Source organism: Pelodiscus sinensis, chromosome Z (assembly GCF_052426305.1).
Source record: "Pelodiscus sinensis isolate ZL-2025 chromosome Z, ASM5242630v1, whole genome shotgun sequence".
In the NCBI taxonomy this organism is placed as follows: Eukaryota; Metazoa; Chordata; order Testudines; family Trionychidae; genus Pelodiscus; species Pelodiscus sinensis.
In genome coordinates, this window is record NC_143085.1 from 14,533,438 (window position 1) to 14,551,345 (window position 17,908).

The 17,908-nt window shown below is 44.7% G+C and overlaps 1 protein-coding gene and 1 long non-coding RNA gene across 4 annotated transcripts in view; one reads left to right on the forward strand and one right to left on the reverse strand.

Moving 5' to 3' along the window:
- The window catches only part of LOC112547735 (uncharacterized), a 46,353-nt gene extending 40,691 nt beyond the window's left edge, over positions 1 to 5,662 (reverse strand). The window contains exon 1 of the long non-coding RNA XR_003091546.3: positions 5,391 to 5,662. This is a non-coding gene — a long non-coding RNA (uncharacterized LOC112547735). The remainder of the gene's footprint in view (positions 1 to 5,390) is intronic.
- A 66-nt stretch (positions 5,663 to 5,728) lies between these two features.
- MAPK1 (mitogen-activated protein kinase 1) overlaps positions 5,729 to 17,908 on the forward strand; it is an 81,752-nt gene continuing 69,572 nt past the window's right edge. For 2 of the 3 annotated variants that reach the window (XM_075898283.2, XM_075898285.2), the window contains exon 1: positions 5,729 to 6,107. In XM_075898283.2, coding sequence (XP_075754398.1) covers positions 5,965 to 6,107 — 143 coding nt within the window. In that variant the 5' untranslated portion in view covers positions 5,729 to 5,964. The remainder of the gene's footprint in view (positions 6,108 to 17,908) is intronic. The other variant, XM_075898286.2, reaches the window with a different exon arrangement.

Consider the following 17,908-nt stretch of genomic DNA (forward strand, 5'->3'; position numbering starts at 1 on the left):
TTTTATGATTTAACTGTTCCTTATGGTGCTTTTACAGAATATTATGGCATCTGCTCAGGGAGGTATTTTTCCTACTTCTAAGCACTAACAAGCATTATATCATAAGTAACCTCTTTAAGTCCCAAACCCATAAATATTTAGTCATATACTTAATTTAAAGCACATAAGTAGGCCCACTGGCTTCATAGGATTATTCATGCACATATGTAAGTCTTTGTGCAGGGTCATGGCCTTTATGAAAGGAAAGACCCAGTATGAACTACTAGATAATGAAACTAAAAATACAACAATACATGCTGATTATCCTATTTATATATATTGGCTTAGACATTTATGTGGACACATATCCAGACTAAGCATAGTTGCACCCAATCAGAGAGTGGGGATATCTTTCCACAATTCACTGGTCTGTTTTATTGCCATCTTTTTTGATCTGATATAGCCTAGTGAAGGGGAAAATATATTAGAAATCAAATTTTGCATTAAGACTGCAGTGACAGGTTGTGTTTAAGTTAGATTTTTCCATAAGCATTTGTTTTACATTGCTGATGACAGGTTTATTTATGTATATATTCTGAACTGTAAGCATAATTTTTATTAAAGACATTGAGGGAACATTTTACATCATATTTTTTATTTACCGAAACATTTATTCACATTTACTGCTGTCTAACATTTCTGAGAAAAATAATGCTGGGTTTCTGGAGTGAAAAAAAGAGTGTGAAAAACAAGATACGAGGGGAAAAAATAGCCCATTTAAGTACACATACAATAAACCACATGGCTGAATAGGTATTAAAAACAGGCTTTTCATCATTAGATTATTCTAGTCACACAGCACAGTTCTCACTGTACTAAACTGACTGGAGGATTGTATTGCATCTGAAACCATGGACACCTGCTGTGAGCTCTGGCATGGAAGGTGATCCACTAGATTGCTGCTAGGCTAGCAGAGTATGTACTGTACAATTGCAAAAGAGATATTATTTTCCAGATGTTGGCCACTATTCAAATAGAGAACTGAATGTTTTACTTTAAGATGAGGCATGGTATGATGGAATCCCAAGGATCCATAGCATTTGAGAGAGGGTATATTCGCTGAGACTAATAGTTGGTTTGGGAGAGCTGATACTGGCTGGTCAGAATGAAAGTTGGTTTTGGCAGTTGGTGACAGGAGAAGGGCTGGACTTGGTATATTCAATTGCTGGTAGGACTGGCAAGATGATTTAGGCAGTGGTGGGAGAGACATTGAGAATTATTAAATAAGTGCAGTGGCAGAAGCAGGAAATCCTCTGAGGGGGGAGAGACAAGGCAAAGCATTTCAGAAGCACTGTCTCAAAGATTATGTAACCAGCTGAACCTGTGGTAAAGTGGAGACTCGGACTCATCCACATGCTGGCAAGCTCTGGCTGAAGGGACATGGGGGTGGAGAGTGGGTTTGGGCATAAATGATTTGTTTTAGTGTATGTATTAAAGGATAAAATAAAATAGAGGAAATGTATCATGATTAGTGGAACCAAGTCATACAGGTCATGCTCCTTAGAGGGGCTCTTAATAATAGGACACCAGGGAACATGGTAAATCAATAGGGTTGAGCTGGAAGCAACTCAGATTCAGGAATAGAACAGCACACAAGGTTTAATAAAATTCCATGTGTTCAGCTTATGCTGAATACAGCTTCACTCTTTGCAAATGAAACACAGTGGCAGCACTGGAGCTGCTGTGAGGTCTCTGAAGAGCTGCAGTTGGCAGCATAAACCATGGAACTCAATCTGAAATTCCCCAGAAACCTAGATTTTGCAGATTCACAGGTAGCCCAGTGATAAGACAGTTGTGGGCAGAGATAACCATGCAGGAGAATGACAACAGCAGGCAACTAAAACTATTATCATGCCTTTTACTAGGAAATAATGCAGACAGGTATGTATGCACCACTCTGAAGCACACCACTGCCTCAAATATCACAGCAGTCTGAGGAGCTCTGGAGAGTTATTGCTCCCTAAAGCAGAGTGAAACAGTAGGGCTGGACCAGACCCCTCTACCACTGCCTTATGCCCATTAGGAATGTAAGTGAGTAGTCAACTACTCAACTATTCACCTTCCCTTCGCCTTGCTGCCTCTGTATCAGGCCAGTTAAAAGCCGGATCCTCCCAGCACCGTCTCTGCCCCCCTTCCCATGCTTCTTCCTCTATCTGGTGGCAGCCCCTGTTTTTGTGGGTCCCAGTTCCCTGCCAGTACCCCCATGGACAGGGATGCTGGACATGGCATGATCCAGGACTGAGCAAGCCCAGCTCAGTCCTGGCTTGAACTGGGTCCGGCACCTACCTTCATTTTAAATGTAGCAAGAGCCAGGCCAGCTGCAGCAGTCCCGGACTCAGTGCTGGCTTGCGCTGGGTCCAGAACCTACCCTCACTGTGGCTCTGCATTTTAAATGTAGTAAGAGCCAGGCGGGCTCTTACTACATTTAAGATTCAGAGCCTCAGCACGGGTAGCTTCTACATCCAGTGGGCTTATCAGGTAGTTGAGTCCAACTACTCGCTCCTTTTCCTTGCTGCCTCTTTATCAGAAGCAGCAAGGAGGGGAGAAGCAGGAGCTGATGCTGGATACAGCCAGCTTAAAAGCTGGTTCTTCCCAGCACCATCTCCACAGTACAGGGGGAGGGGGAGGGGCAGGGGAAGCAGAGGCATAGTGGTCAGGGACCAGCGTGAACTAGGACTGCTGAGTCCTGGCTTGTGTGGGTCCTAAACCTACACTGCTGTGGCTATGCCTTTTAAACATAGTAAGAGCTGCCTAGCTCTTACCACATTTATAAGGCAGAGGCACAGCAATCATGGACCCCTGCAGCAGTCAGGGACTCAGCAGCCCTGGTGGCAGGCTGCAGTAGGTCTGGGACCTGTCACAAGCTGGGACTCAGCAGACTCAGCTCGTGCCAAGTCCCTGACCTCCAGGCTCTTACTACAGGCAGTCCCCGGGTTACGTACAAGATAGGGACTGTAGGTTTGTTCTTAAGTTGAATCTGTATGTAAGTCGGAACTGGTGTCCAGATTCAGCCGCTGCTGAAACTGACCAGCAGCTGACTACAGGAAGCCCGAGGCAGAGTTGCTCTGCCCCGGGCTTCCTGGAATCAGCCTCTGATCAGTTTCAACAGGCTGAATCTGGACACCAGTTCCGACTTACATACAGATTCAACTTAAGAACTCCAGGCGTCCCCAAGTCAGCTGCTGCTGAAACTGATCAGCGGCTGATTCCAGGAAGCCCAGGGCAGAGCAACTCGGCCTCGGGCTTCCTGTAGTCAGCGCTGGTCAGTTTCAGCAGCGGCTGACTCGGGGACGCCTGGGGCAGAGCAGCTGGGGTGCTGCTGGGTTGCTCCAGTAGCGCCGCTCCTCGGCGTTACTGGACCAACCCAGCAGCACCCCAGCTGCTCTGCCCCAGGCGTCCTGATTCAGCTGCTGCTGAAACTGACCAGCAGCGGCTGAATCAGGACGCCTGGGGCAGAGCAGCTGGGGTGCTGCTGGGTTGGTCCAGTAGCGCCCAGAGCGGCGCTGCGGGACCAACCGGCAGCACCCCAGCTGCTCTACCACAGGCGTACGGAGAAAAGCCTGCTCTGCTGGGGGGAGGCATACTAGCTGCACCCCCCCCCCCCCAGCAGACCAGGGAGATGGGGAGCAAAGCCGGGGAGCACGCGGGCAGCAGACAGCCCAGATGTGCCGTGGCTGTCCCGCTGCCGGCGTCCTCAGAGGCTTTGCTCCCCGTCTCAGGAGACCAGGGAAACGGGCAGCAAACCCCGTTCGTAACTGCGGATCGGATCCGCGTAACTCGGGGACTGCCTGTACATTTAAAAAGCAGAGCTGTAGTGGGGAAGGTCCAGGACCCAGCACAAGCTGGGACTCAGCAGTTTCTACCACATTTAAACTGCAGAGCCACAGCAGGGGGCAGCTCCTGGACCCAGAGACAGGAGAGAATACCTCCCATTATCAACTAATCATGTAGGTGACACAAATTGTATTGACTACACAGTTAGCCAATTACCTACTTCTTAACATCCTTATAGAAAACTATAAACTTTTCTATAGCAATACAGGGACAAGACGATAGAATTAAACCAAAATAAAATGTAATTTAAATAACATGAGATGACATACTTTGTACATCAGCTCACAGCAGGGGGACTGAGAGCTGATCACAACATGCTTAAAGCAGCTACATGACAGTTCCAGTTGTTGTGAGAGAGGTGTAGCACTTCTTAAGCATGATAAATGTCCATCCAAGTTTTGTCCACATCTGGCTGCACTAGCAGAATCTATAAATCATCTCACAAGGCACGATATTGAGTGGGACTACATGGGATCCCAAGAGCAAGCATTTGATTTAAGTACTACCACCGTGGTGAGCTACTGACACTCCAATGTGATGCATCAGAGAGGACTGGGTGTAGCTCTTTTGCAAAAGCAATCAGTCACATATGCTAATAGAGTGCTGTCAGAGGCAATACAGGGGTATGTTTAAACAGAAAAAGAGCTTCTGGCTGTGGTATTTGGAGTGAAACAATTGCATCTGTACTCCTAATAGTGCAATGAGGACACAAACCCCTAGACACAATTATGACAAAGCCCCTTTTTAAAAAGTGCTCCAAAGAAATGGCAACGCATGCTGATATGCCTTTAATAACACTAGAAAGCAAAGATCAGATATTGTTTGAATGATGACTGGCATTAGTTGATACCATTAGCTGGGCCCATATATCCAGCATCAGTGGAAAGGGAATCAGGACACTGAATTTATGAACATATTGTGATATCTTCAATTTCAAAAGTGAAGTAGATGGAGACCCAGAGGCTAAGAAAAAGAACACCCACCTACAAGCAATCAAGAGAGCAATACTAGCAGGATGGCCAGAAAACAAGACAAGCAGCACTAGTTTCAGAACCCTATTTTCAAGTTAAAGATGAGCTGAGTATGCAGTATGGAATCCTATTTCAAGGGTAGAGAGCTACTGTTCCCACTGCATTATGTAAGGATGTGGCACACAAGACATACCACTCCCTAGGCTCCAATGTTTGCTCGAATCTGTTCAATGCAGGTGCAGATTTTTCCCATCCGTGTGCAAAATACAATTTCATGCGCACCCAGGCATGTGCAAATGTGCACCACCAACAGGCACTCTGCTGGGCAGCCACACAGGCAGGGCTTACGGGGAGCACTGCTGGGCACTGACCACTGGCTCAAGCGTGTTTAATGTCCACTAGCGGATTAATACTCACGCAGCTCGGCTCCCTGAGACAAGGGCAGGACGCCCAGCAGTCATGCAGTAACCCCTCCTCCCGCCAAGAAAGCCAGTTACCACACGAGTCCCCCTCCCCCCATGGGCCAAGGGCGGGGCAGAGCAGTACCTGAGTACAGTGGATTCCTACTCAGCTTATGGGGCGGGGCCTAGCCCCTGACTGACACGAGAGCCATGTCAGGGATTGACCAACGGCCGGCCCCAACGCCAGGGGCGGCATCCCGGGCTGCCTCAGCAGAACACAACCCCAAGGCGCGGGGACGCCCCCGTCTGGCGACGCAGCCCAAGGGCCCTGACAAGCGCAGGCCTCAGCCCATTGGCAGGCGGGCATCCGTCACCTGACGTTAAATGGCTCCCTGCAGCAGCGCAGCTGGCACACCGACCACGTGCCCTTCTTGGCTCCGCCCCCCTCTTTTCTGCGGCGGTTCTGAAGTTACCGCAGTCCCCGCTTGCCCCGCCCCTCCCATGCTTATAACGCCTGGTTCCCTCACCACTCCTCCTCCTGCCGTGTGCGCGCGAGCGAGACCACCCTCCGTTCCGGGCGCGCGCCCCTCAGCCTCCTCACAGCGGCGGCGAGCGGGCCTTGGGCCGGACGGCTGCGGGTTCCTGGGAGCGCAGCCGCCGCGCGGGCACCCGAGGCGACCGCGTTCCCCTCTTCCCTAGCGGTTCCCAGCACCGAGAACATGGCGGCGGTATCGGGTGCCGGGGCTGCGGGCGGCTCGGCCAACCCCGGGACTCCGGAGATGGTGCGGGGCCAGGCGTTCGATGTGGGGCCCCGCTACACCAACCTCTCCTACATCGGGGAGGGCGCCTACGGCATGGTCTGGTGAGTGCCGGCCGGGGGGCAGAGCCCTGCCTGGCCCACAGCCTCTCCCGGGCTAGGCAGCAGCCCGCGGCCCCAGCCTCCTTGCTCTCCTGCGGGCAGGGGACCGGGACTAAAGTGTCTCTTCCTTTCCCAGTCTCCTGTAGCTGCGTCTTACCTCCGCTTGCTGCCAAATCTCCTGCCCTCTTCTCTGCCTCCTCGCTCCAGGGGCTGCCCCTTCCTCTTCCAGTCCTGGCTCGAGTTCTGCTTAACTATTCTTGTCCGTTTACACTGTCTCTTGGGTTGGTTTTGTCTTTTTTTTTTAATTCTTGGCAGTATGATATACATTATAATGGAAAAGGAAGCCAAAATAATGGCCATGACTGACGGAGTACAAAGCTCACCTTATGTGCCAGGACCACACTGGGTAAAACTAAAAAGAGACTTTATTATTCTTATTACCTCCATTATCTATCTTGTTTGGCTGTGATTTGGCATCTTTCCCCCCAGTAAGGACAAGAAACCTCATATATTGGTGAAAATACTTTTCAAGGTTGAAACGCTTGTGTATCAGTTTCAGAGGTGTAGCTGTGTTAGTCTGTAACTAAATAAACTTAAAACAGTTTTGCAGCACCTTAAAGACTAACAGAAATTTAGAGGTATCATGAGCTTTCGTGGGCATCAGCTTGTGCCCACGAAAGCTCATGATACCATGTACATTTTTGTTAGTCTCTAAGGTGCTGCAAGATTATTTGTATTTATGTTGTATCCCAGAGACATTTCAGTGAAACACCGCCATTTATGCAGAGTGAATGTGTGTGTGCAACTATTTTGACATAACTGTTTGAATCAGGCTATCAGAATGATGGAGAAATGCACATATGTATTTGAGCAAGTTAAGATGTTTATTACCAGCTAATAGTATGCTGAGATTGAGTTGAGCTGGTGTATATGTTGTAGGTGGGTAGAAGCATGCGCGAATGTCACTGACATGCTCTCGTGTTTTTCCTTAAATTATTTATCCCATTTGTCTGTCTTTCTGTGAAATGGATTAAAGAATTAATCTCCTAAATTCATCTGCACTCTTGAGAGCAAACAAATAACTTTTCTCCAAAACCTTTGCTGTTTTCCCTTCAAAATGCACAGTGTCTTTCTATAATGTATGCTTTTAAAAACTATGTATGCTTTTTCAAATAGGTTTGATTTGTTACTTGTTTCTTTACAGCATAAACTTTCATTCAGAGGTTGTATTATGATGACTTCTTGATGACTGAATGAGAGGCTTGTATTCCGGAATGTAAACTGTCATTTAGGCCTGGATTCACCAAGGAACTAAATGTGTGTTTACATGCTTTTACTTGATGATGACGTTAGCCCTTTTAGTTATTGTGATAACTTTCAGTATGTTTTGATGACCTGTTTATATTTGTCTGTATAGTTTACACCAGTGAAGCTGCAGTGAATACAACATGTATTAAGTGAACAGATTTGAATGTAAGACATGTTAGTGCAGTTTACTTTAGAAACCAAGATAAGCCTCACCAGTGCAAGTTTGTTTTATACCTGTTCAACACATCTACATGGAGAGGTTAGCACCTGTATACTGTACAGTACAAATACCCTTGCTGTAGATAGATTCTAATTGTGCATTTCTCTGAAGCTAGAGAGCCTCAAATCGTACTTCTCTGAAGTATAATCTGCTCCACTTACCTCAGTGGAATGCTAACAATGATATTGGTTTGGACTCCAGCAGGGAGAGGAGGAAGCAGCTCTGTGTGCTGCCATTCTCCCCTCCCTCACATCTAAGGAAACAGCAACATAGCAAAGTGCTGGTCTGGAGGTGAGGCAGCAGAGATTGGTATTGAGGATGCAAACATGTACATGGTTATCAATGACCTTGGACTAATCTGTTGTGCATGGTTACACGCAGTTCTCCCACCATCTGAGGCAACAGCAAGGGGGTGAGATGGGAACAAGGGGTGGGGTCAGATGGCTCTGCTCCTATGTGTAAGCCCTGAATTTCAACAATTACATGTTTATGTAAACCCACTTTAACATCCCCAGTTAGTATTTTGGGGCATGGAGCCGCATATGCTCCCATAGCAGGGTGCCAGAAATACCCCACTCCCATCAACCTCATGTCCAGACCCTGCATCCCTATTCCCTTCGTGCATGCTCCCTTCTTCCCAGAATCCACTGCAGCACCCTCTGTGGTTTGAAAACTTTACCCTATTTCCCAGGGTTGCTGGATTAAAGAGGCTTAAATGGAATTCACTACTGAGCAAAGGCTGCAATAAATGTTATGAAGGATACATAGTTTATTGTCAATAACATTCTATTTTGGCTTCACAGGTGAATGGAGCATGGTTTGTGGGCAGGATGAGAACATATCATCTCCCCTCCCTCACACACACACCTGATCTCTTGTGGCTTGAGATAAAACATTACGTTTTCAATTTTTTCTCAAAGTCTATGTGTTAGCCTCTTATCTTAAACTAAACACATGAATATATTTTATATAAATTAATGACAGGAGTTTTTGGTCTAAAGTAAGTTTCATGTCCTTTCACATCAAAGGTTATATTGAACAGCAATCACTAAGGAATTAATACCCAATATAGTGAATGCTTAAACTTAACTCCATTAGAGGACTACAGCAGCTCAAGAAACCTTGGAGCATTTGAATTAGCAGGATTTAACAAACATTACACATTTGTATTGCATATTAGATAAGGAAAGTATTAGATTGCATGTGTAATAACTAATATTGGTTAGCATGTAGTCTACCTATTACTATGATTACATAAGATTACTTATAAGCTACTAGAAGAAAGTATATTCATTATGCAGATTGACACTAGATATTTCATGCCTTGCTTTGCTTGCTGGATATGCATTTTTTACAGTGTGGAGTCATTTTCAGTTTTGTGGAGATGTCGTGGTGTGTGGGTCTTTTTTTACAAGCTTCAGAAGTAGATATCCAATTGAAAAATTAGCAAAGATCTCATGTTCGATTTCAGAGAGGTAGTCATGTTGGCCTTCTCAGCAAAAGCCATAGGAGTCTGGTGGTACTTTGAAGACTAACACATTTATTAGGGTATTAGAGCATAAGTTTTCATGAGCTACAATTAACTTCCTCAGATGGAGAGAGAAAAAGAGGTAGGGAAAGAATTTAGAGATCAGTGTGTGATATCTGTGCTTATTAAATCAGAGTAGATGTTGATCATTTCCAACAGTGTTGAAAAGGTGAGTTCTTGAGTGAGACATTTTCTATTGTAATAAAAGAACCAGTCCATGTGTCCATTTAGACCGGGGTGGGCAACCTAAAGCCCTTGGGCCGGCTGCAGCTCCCGATTTACCTGGATCTGGCCTCTGAGGCTCAGGAACAACCTTCCCCCCCCTCCCCTCCCAGCATTGAAGAGCTGTGCTGGTGTTCCAGCTCCCCCTGCTGCCCCACCGCAGGGCTGGCACACACAATTACTAGGCTGCCTTGCCCGCTCCATCCCCCCCATTCTTGTGTGCAAGTGTCTTTCTCCTCCTCAGTAAGGGGGCAAGTCAATGAGGGCTTTGTTTTTTCTCACTTGTGTGGCCCCCAACTGATTTCCTTTGAGTCCGTGGTCCCAATCAAAAGTTCCCCACATGTGATATAAACCTCTCTTCAGGATGTCAAATTTGCATATGATTTCCAGCTCAGCAGTTTCTGGTTGCAGTCCGGTTTTGACGGTTTTTTGCCAGAGAATGGCAACTTTAACCTCTCTGGACAGTTTTATACTTGTAAAGTGCTCCCCCACTGGCTTATTTTTATGGTCATAGAATCGACTACTAGAAATGGAAGGGACCTTGAGAGATCAAGTCAGTCCCCTGCCCCCATGGTGGGACTGAGCACCTTCTAGATCAGTGTTTCTTAAACTGTGTTCCTTGGCACGCTGGTGTGCCGTGGAGAACAGAATTCAAAATGGCCACTCTTAGAGGCAAGTGACCTTTTTCTCTAACTTTCTCCAACCCTTTTTTCCCCAATAACTTCCCTGACCCTTTTTCCCCTCTGACTTTTTTTCTCAGTAAAGAATCCTACATGTCCCTCATCTAAAAAAGAAAGGTGTTCCTCGGTCTTAAAGTTTAAGAAACACTGTTCTAGATCATCCCTGATGTCTGTTCAACCTGTTCTTAAATATTTCCAATGATGAAGATTTCACAATCTCCTAGGCAATCTATTCCAGTGTTTTCCCCACCCTGACAGTTAGGAAGTTTTTACTAATGTCCAACCTAAACCTCCCTTGCTTCAGTTTAAGCCCATTGCTTCTTGTCCTATCAGAGGCCAAGGAGAACATTTTTTTCTTCCTCCTTGTAACACCCTTCTAGGTACTTAAACTATCATGTCACCTCTCTGTCTTCTTTTCTAAACTAAACAAACCAAGTTCTTTCAGCCTTCCCTCATAGGAACGTTTTCTAGATCTTCAATCATTTTGTTGCTCTTCTCTAGACCTTCTCCAATTTCTCTACATCTTCCTTAAATGTGGTGCCCAGAACTGGACACACTATTCCAACTGAGGCCTAATCACAATTACTTCTCATGTGGTGGTCACCACTCCTGTTCATATATGCCAAAATCATATTTGGTGTGTTGCAACAGTATCATACTGACTCACATTTAGCTAGTGGTCTGCTATGACCCCTAGATCCCTTTCTGCAGTACTCCTTCCTAGAGAGGTGCTACCCATTCTGTATGTATGAAACTGATTGTTTACTCCTAAGCAGAGTACTTTGCATTTGTCTTTATTAAACGTCATCCTATTAATCTCAGACCACTTGTCCAGTTTATCCAGAACAGATCATTTTGAATTTTGACCTCCAAAGCATTTGCAACCCTTTCCTGCTCGGTATCATCTGCAAACTTAAGCGTATTTTCTATGCAAATTCCTAAATCCTCAATGAAGATATTGAACAGAACTGGTCCCAAAACAGCCCCCTGAACTCCATTCATTGTGCCCTTGACTGTGAACCATCAATAACTACTCTGAGAATGTTTATCCAGCCAGTTATGCGATCAACTGGTTGGTGACCACGGCTCTACTTTGTCTCCAGTTGTGGGGAGAGGCATTCTGTAAGCAAGGACTGTTATGCCTCCCAAGATCTGAGGGGGATTTTTCATCCATGATAAGGTATAAATTCTTGGTGATGTGTTGGGGAGGCGTTAGCTGGCGGGGAGGGGCTGTTGGTAATAGCTAGTGGCATTCTGGTTTTTTGTTGAGTCTGTCTTGTAGTAAGTGACTTCTAGGTATCTGCCTGACTTTCAGTCTGTATCGTTACTTTTCCAAGTGGGGTATTACAGTTCTAATAATGCTTGATAGACAAATGTTTGTAGGATCTGAGGGATTGGCACAAATGCAGTTGCATCTTAAGGGTTGGCTATACACAGTGGGTTGTATGTTTTGGATGAAAGCTTGGAGACACGTAAGCATAGCAGTCAGTAGGCTTCCATGATAGAGGTATTTTTGTGAGCATGAGTTATTTATACTGTAACATCCAGGAAGTGGATCTCCTATGTGGACTTGCCTAGGCTGAGATTGATGATGGGGTAGAAATTGCTGAAATCCAGATGGAATTCTCTAAGTCCCACCTTCCTATGGGTCCAAATGATGTGCTACATTGATGACATCAAGTAGAGCCATGGTCACCAACCAGTCGATTGTGATCAACTGATCGATCGTGAGGCCTCGACCAGTCCATCGTGAGGCGTTCGGGCCTCCCATTTCTCCCCCACCCCTGAGAAGTCCCACTATCTACCTCCAGCATACTGCTGGCTTCTGTGGGGTGGATGGAAGTCCTGCCTGCAACTTCATGCTCCTTCTGGGGGTTCCAGAACTGTGCTGACTGCTTCCGTCCTTCAGCTCTGTAGCATGCTGTATGCACTGCAGGAGTGGGAATTGGCCCTGGAGGAGGAGTGTGGTGGCTTCCCTGCACCGCAGGAGGGGTGAGTCGAGCGCAAGGGTTTCCCTGCACCATGGGAGGAGGAGGAGTCACGTGCCGGCTTCCCTCTGAGGGAGAATCCTGGGAGGAGGCAGGTGCAGGGACTCTCTGCCCCCATGTTCCCACTCCCTAGCCTCAGAACCCTGTCCTCAGCCTCAGAAACCTGTCCCCACTGGCACCCTGTCCCCTGCTGAAGCACACACTAGCACCCAGTACTATGTCCCCTGCTCCCACCAACACAGTTGGGGCCACATTAGTTAACTCCTGCCCCGAGCCCCTCACATACCCCAACCCAAATTCCTGAACCCTCACATCCAGAAGTCTATGGCTTGCTTAGTACCCTAACCCTACATCTGACCCCAACACTACCTGGCCTAGAGTCCCCTCCCCGAGCCGGCGTCCCCTTATCCACCTCCTCCTGCATCCAGATTTCCTCCCAGAGCTTGCACCTCTCACCCCTTCCCACACCCAAATCCCTCATTTCCACCCTGGAGCCTACACATCCTGTCTCAACCCAGCAAGGGTACGGCTAGACTGCAGGAGTTTTTCAGGATTCTGGAGATATCCCAGAAAAATTCTTCTGCATCCAGGGATGCATTTGTTCTTCCACTTTTTTAGTGGAAGAGCAAACATGATCTTTTGGTCACCCCTATATTCCTCTTTCCACGAGGAATAAGGGGGCTTCCAAAATAAGGGGTTTTTCTAACATTTGGTCCAGTCTAGACAGGCCAAATGTTGGAAACTTCTTCCTACAGAAGAATAGGGAAGAGGGGAAGCAGCAGTATAAGGACTGGGGATGGCAATTGATGGAGAGGAGGAGAATAGGGAGGGCAGGGCTTCAAGGAAGGTGGCGGGGCGGTAGGTCTTGGCTTGTTCTTTCATTTAGAAAGTGATCTTGGGTGTAAAAAGGTTGACAACCACTGAAGTAGAAGATGGGCACTTGAGGAAAGGATCTCAGGAAGCATTCTAAGTTGGCCTTTAAATGTTGGTGTACTTTTGGGCCATTTATTGCCCTCTCTGACATGAAGGTATAAATCATCCCCAAACCTGAAATGGTTGAGTGAGAAAAAAGGCACAAAATTCAGTAACCAATTGTGCCCTGGCATCAGGGATATAGTTCCCAATGGTCTGTAGTACATCCTTGTGTGGAAAGCTGATTTTTGTTTTTGTTTTTAGACTGAGTTAATATAGAATGCTTGAGAGGTCATATTTATCAGTGTATATAGTACTGTGACTTCATAATGTGGAAATGGAAAAGATTAGAGTTGACAGCTACCTGGTGTGTGTTTATAATCTTACTATATTTGTAAATTAACCAAGTTAGGAATTAAATTGAAAAAAGCACACTCATGTCCTATAGACTTTTATTTGACTCTGTAGCAAGAGTAAATTGAGACAAGTAACCTTTACAATATCATTGTAAACAGAAGACAATAACTTCACTGAGATCAAGCAGACAGCGTTGAATATGTTCAGGAGAGATGTTAATACAAATATAAAACAGTAGTTCAGTATTTTTCTTTCTTTCTTTATCAAGTAAGCTGCTAGTATAAATGTTCTCGCATTCACATTCTCTAGTATGAAAAACTCAAAAGGTAATAGTGAAATGCTTACCATTAATTGTCATCTATTACCAGATCAGGATTTTGAATAAAAGCAGAGTTGACATACTGCTCTAACATTTTATAGGTATGCTCTGTCAATATGGCATAAAGGAAGAGAAGTGATGCATTGATTTGAGGGGTAAGTTTACAGGTACCTGTGTCTTGACTGGATGTGCCTAAATTAAACTCTGTAATTTTTAAAGGTAATATTTTTGCTAATATAACACATTATCTGTCCTTGTAGCTAGATTCTGTCCTTGTGCACGTTTGCTTCCTGTTCAGACTGTGCTATCAGAAAACTAGATCAGAGCTTGATTGGCTCAGCCTGAGTCAAGGGGAAATCTTTACCAAAAGAGTTTTCCTCTCCAACAGTCAACCAGGGAAAGATTGACTAGTCAGCTATCCAATAAGCAAAAGCTTATTGGATAGTCTAAAAACTAGTCACTTCCTCCTTCCCTTTTGCTGACTGTCAGAGGCAGTAAGGGGGGAGGGGCAGAAGAGGAGAGTGTTGGGGGAGCTGGCTTAAAAGCTGGTTTTCCCCCAACTCGGGGGGGGGGGGGGGAGAGGGGGGTAGGGGCACTGTGGCAGTGTTCCAGCTTTGACATGTGCAAGAGTCCCTGCTGGGGCACTTGTACATTTCAAAGCAGAAGTGCTGCATGGAACCTGTGGCCAGCGGGGGACTCTGTTCCTGTCCCCAGGCTCCATGTGGCATTTCAGTCTTGGAAATGCACAAGAGCCCCTGCTGTACACTTCAAAAGCAGAGCGCCACTTTAGTCCTTACAGACTAGTCAATGAAAATCCCATTGACTGTTCAATTACTTAATTAGTCAAAATTTAACATCCCTACACCAGTTACAGCTTCCTGATTCTGTCCTGATCCTGGTACAGGTTAAAGGAGACCAGGGGCTGCCTCACTTTTGCTTACTGACTGTGGTCCCTACAGGGCTAACTCTAAACTATTTGGAGATAACTAGAAACACTTTAGTTGCCCCTATTAAGGTCCCCTGGGCTTAGCTCTCCCCCTTTGGGTATTCTTTTGATTTTTGGGTCTTTCAGATAAGAAAACTGAAGTGGATACTGTGTTCTTACAGCCCAGTACAAGACCAGAATGTTTACAAATATGTGCTGTTCGAGAATTGAGTACAAATTCTGTTGTCCCTGGCGGTCCCACAGTCTGGCAGGGTAGTAGGCAATGTTACTAAAACTAGTTTCCTCCCCCATGTAGCAGCAGATGGACATTGGGGCACTGCAGTGTAGCAGGGAAGAGACAGTACCTATCTTTCTCCACAGCAGCACTCTTTATCCATATTCACAGTGCCCCCTTATACTGCAGGAGAGGCTGTAAAAAGAAGCACCCCTTTTCCACCTATCCACAAAGCCGTTAAAGCTCTTTGGTTTAAAAGTCAGGAGGTGCAGCTTGGGGAATGTTCTGTTTCATAATCAATTATACCTTTTTAATACACTTGCTCATGAGGGCTGCAGGCAACCCTGCTGCTGTAGACCACTGTGCCTTTTTTCAAGGTGAGGAAGTGAACCTCGTATAAAAAAATTCATAGCTCCTGTTCATTTGAGTAGAAATGTAACGTTAATGTAAATTGGAGAATAGTGTCCTATCAATATAGCATATAATGACAGTTGTACACAGGTAGTCCCCAACTTACAAATGAATTATGTACCAAGTACTTGATCATAACTCTATCTGTTCGTAACTCTATCTGACCCCATTCATTTAAATGCGACTGCGCTGTTCGTAAGTGCGGATTGCATTCGTAACTCGGGGATGCGTTTAATGAAAGGTTGGCCATAAGGACAAACAGTCGTAAATAGATGTGTTCATAACTCGGACTACCTGTATTGGTGTGTGGTCAGATTCATGAACTGCTTTGTTGGACCTGAGTTCATTGTTTTCATAAAATTCATTGTCACTACATCTCTTATGTTTAGTGCCAAACTGCATGTTGCTGTATTTAATTTATTGAAATACACTTAAATATCAAGCAGATATCTGGATAGAGATTTAAAAAAAAAATCTAAATTGTGCTAGTAAGAGGTTATAGTGGTGTTTATAGCAGCATGGTTCCTTCTGTGCTGCTCAGCTAAAGAGAATGAAGAAACAGGCTTTTCCTGGAGTGTAAAATGCCAGGTTGTTTGGAGAGGTGTACACAACTTGACCTACACTTGAAATGTATGTGGATGATTTAGTCCCGGGCAATCTCAACTTAGAATTCATAGGAAAACCACCAGTACATAATACTATTTTTTAAATAGTGGCTTATTTGATTTATTGGAGTGACTAGAGGCCTCTATTGGTATTGGTACTTCATTGTTCTTACTGCTGTATAAATGCAGAGTGAAAAGTACACCCTCTTGCCATCTAAATAGATCAGCCTCTTCTCCCATCTGTCCCCCAAGAATGACTGATAGATTTTGTTTTCCCACATAACAGGGAACCCATTGGTTTCAAACACCCTCTTCTATTGCTTATTTTGTATGAGAAATAGAGCTTCTTACTATGAATTCCATTTTTACCCTTCCACTTTGGTGCTTGCTCTGTTTGTCCTGTATCTTTGTTACTTCTGTCTTCCTTTTATAGCTGGTAGTGCATTAAATAACTTTGAACAAGTGGGCCATGTGCAGTTTTTGTCTGAGTTGCCTCACTAGTCAGCAAAAGTACTTTGCAGGATGTACCCTTGCTCCCAATTCCTGCCTTTTCCTAAGCAAAGACATGCTGTCATTTTTTTTCCTCTGGTATTAAAGCTGTTGAATTAAATGCTTTTGGGTTTCTTCAATTTTTACTAGAATATCTTCTGGTTATTTTGGAAATCCATTTCAATGCAAGTTTTGTTAATTTATTATGTTGACAGGTAACTTTCTCATATCCTTAATCTTTTTTACATTTAATGGTCCAGTTCACAAATGCTTTTCTTTTTGCTTAAGCCATACTGCAGTTTTAACGTATCTACTTAGTGGATATTGTTGGTGTTAGCTAAAACTGGAAGATATTTAAAAAAAATCCAAAAAGACTATGTAATACTGTAAATTATATGGGAATATAAGGTAAGCCCTTGTCTATCCATCATGGTATATGGACACTGCAGTGATCCATGGCTGCTGATTGATCACATCTGCTGTAGACCCATTTATCTGAGAGCCCTGCTGTCTACACTGATATTCTATCTAGGCAAGAAGAGTAGCCAGCCTTGACAGGAGAGCAGCACCTTACCATGTGCAAGATGCCACCATGAGTACATCTACTTCAGCTCTGCTATTTGGATAGCTGAATTAGATTGACAGTGCAGGTAAATGTAGACAAGGCCTGAAGTATTCCTGCAGGCACCAAACAAATTGATAAAATGGGAGGAGAGTGCAGAAATTTAATGTGGTAGAAAAATTAGATGTATGTATCTTTCATCTTGTTTTAGATGAGGTCAAGTTCAGGCTCAGGTGTATTTTTGCTGGCCTGAATCAAAGGGTCAAGGGACTTCTGCTGAGAACTACCTGTTTCCAGATCTTCTTTGATTCAAGTGAACCTCCTAACTACAGTGGAGTAGTCTAGATTGTGGCTAGCTAGATACAGGAAAGGTTAAAGTTTGCAGGTAGTAATGTGCTATATTTGCTAAAGCTGCTTAATGATAGTCAAGATTATCCCAGGGTAAAGTTCATAGCAGTGTTCTGGATTTGAGATAACAGGTGTGAAAATGTGTGAATACAGCATTGGATAGTAAAGAGCATGTTTTAATAAAATGTAATGTGTTTAGTTAGTACATCTGTTTACAGAACAACAGCCTGGAATCTCTAAGGGTGTGTCTAGACTACATCCCTGTCGGCAGAGGGATGTAAATGAGGCACTATAAATGATAGTTTACACTTAAACTATCTTTCAAAAGCACTACTTTGAAACAGCAGTCTAGACACAGTTCTTTCAAAAAAGGCTTCTATCTTAGAAAGATCCTGTACTCCCTGTAAACCTCATTTTGAGAGGCGTACAGGATCTTTCAAAAAAGGCTTCTATTTTCGAAAACTGCCTCTAGACTGCAGTTTCAACTTAGAAATAGCGCTTTTTTGAAGGAGCGCCATTACGTGATTATGCAGATGAAGCATGGGATATTTAAAAATGCAAATGAAGCAAGGATTTAAAGTGCCTCATTTACATCAATCTGCCAACAGAGAAATGTAGTATAGACACACCCTAAGATACAAACTATTCTCAGAGGTAGGTAGGGCTGCATTTAAAACAATAGTTGTGAACCTCAG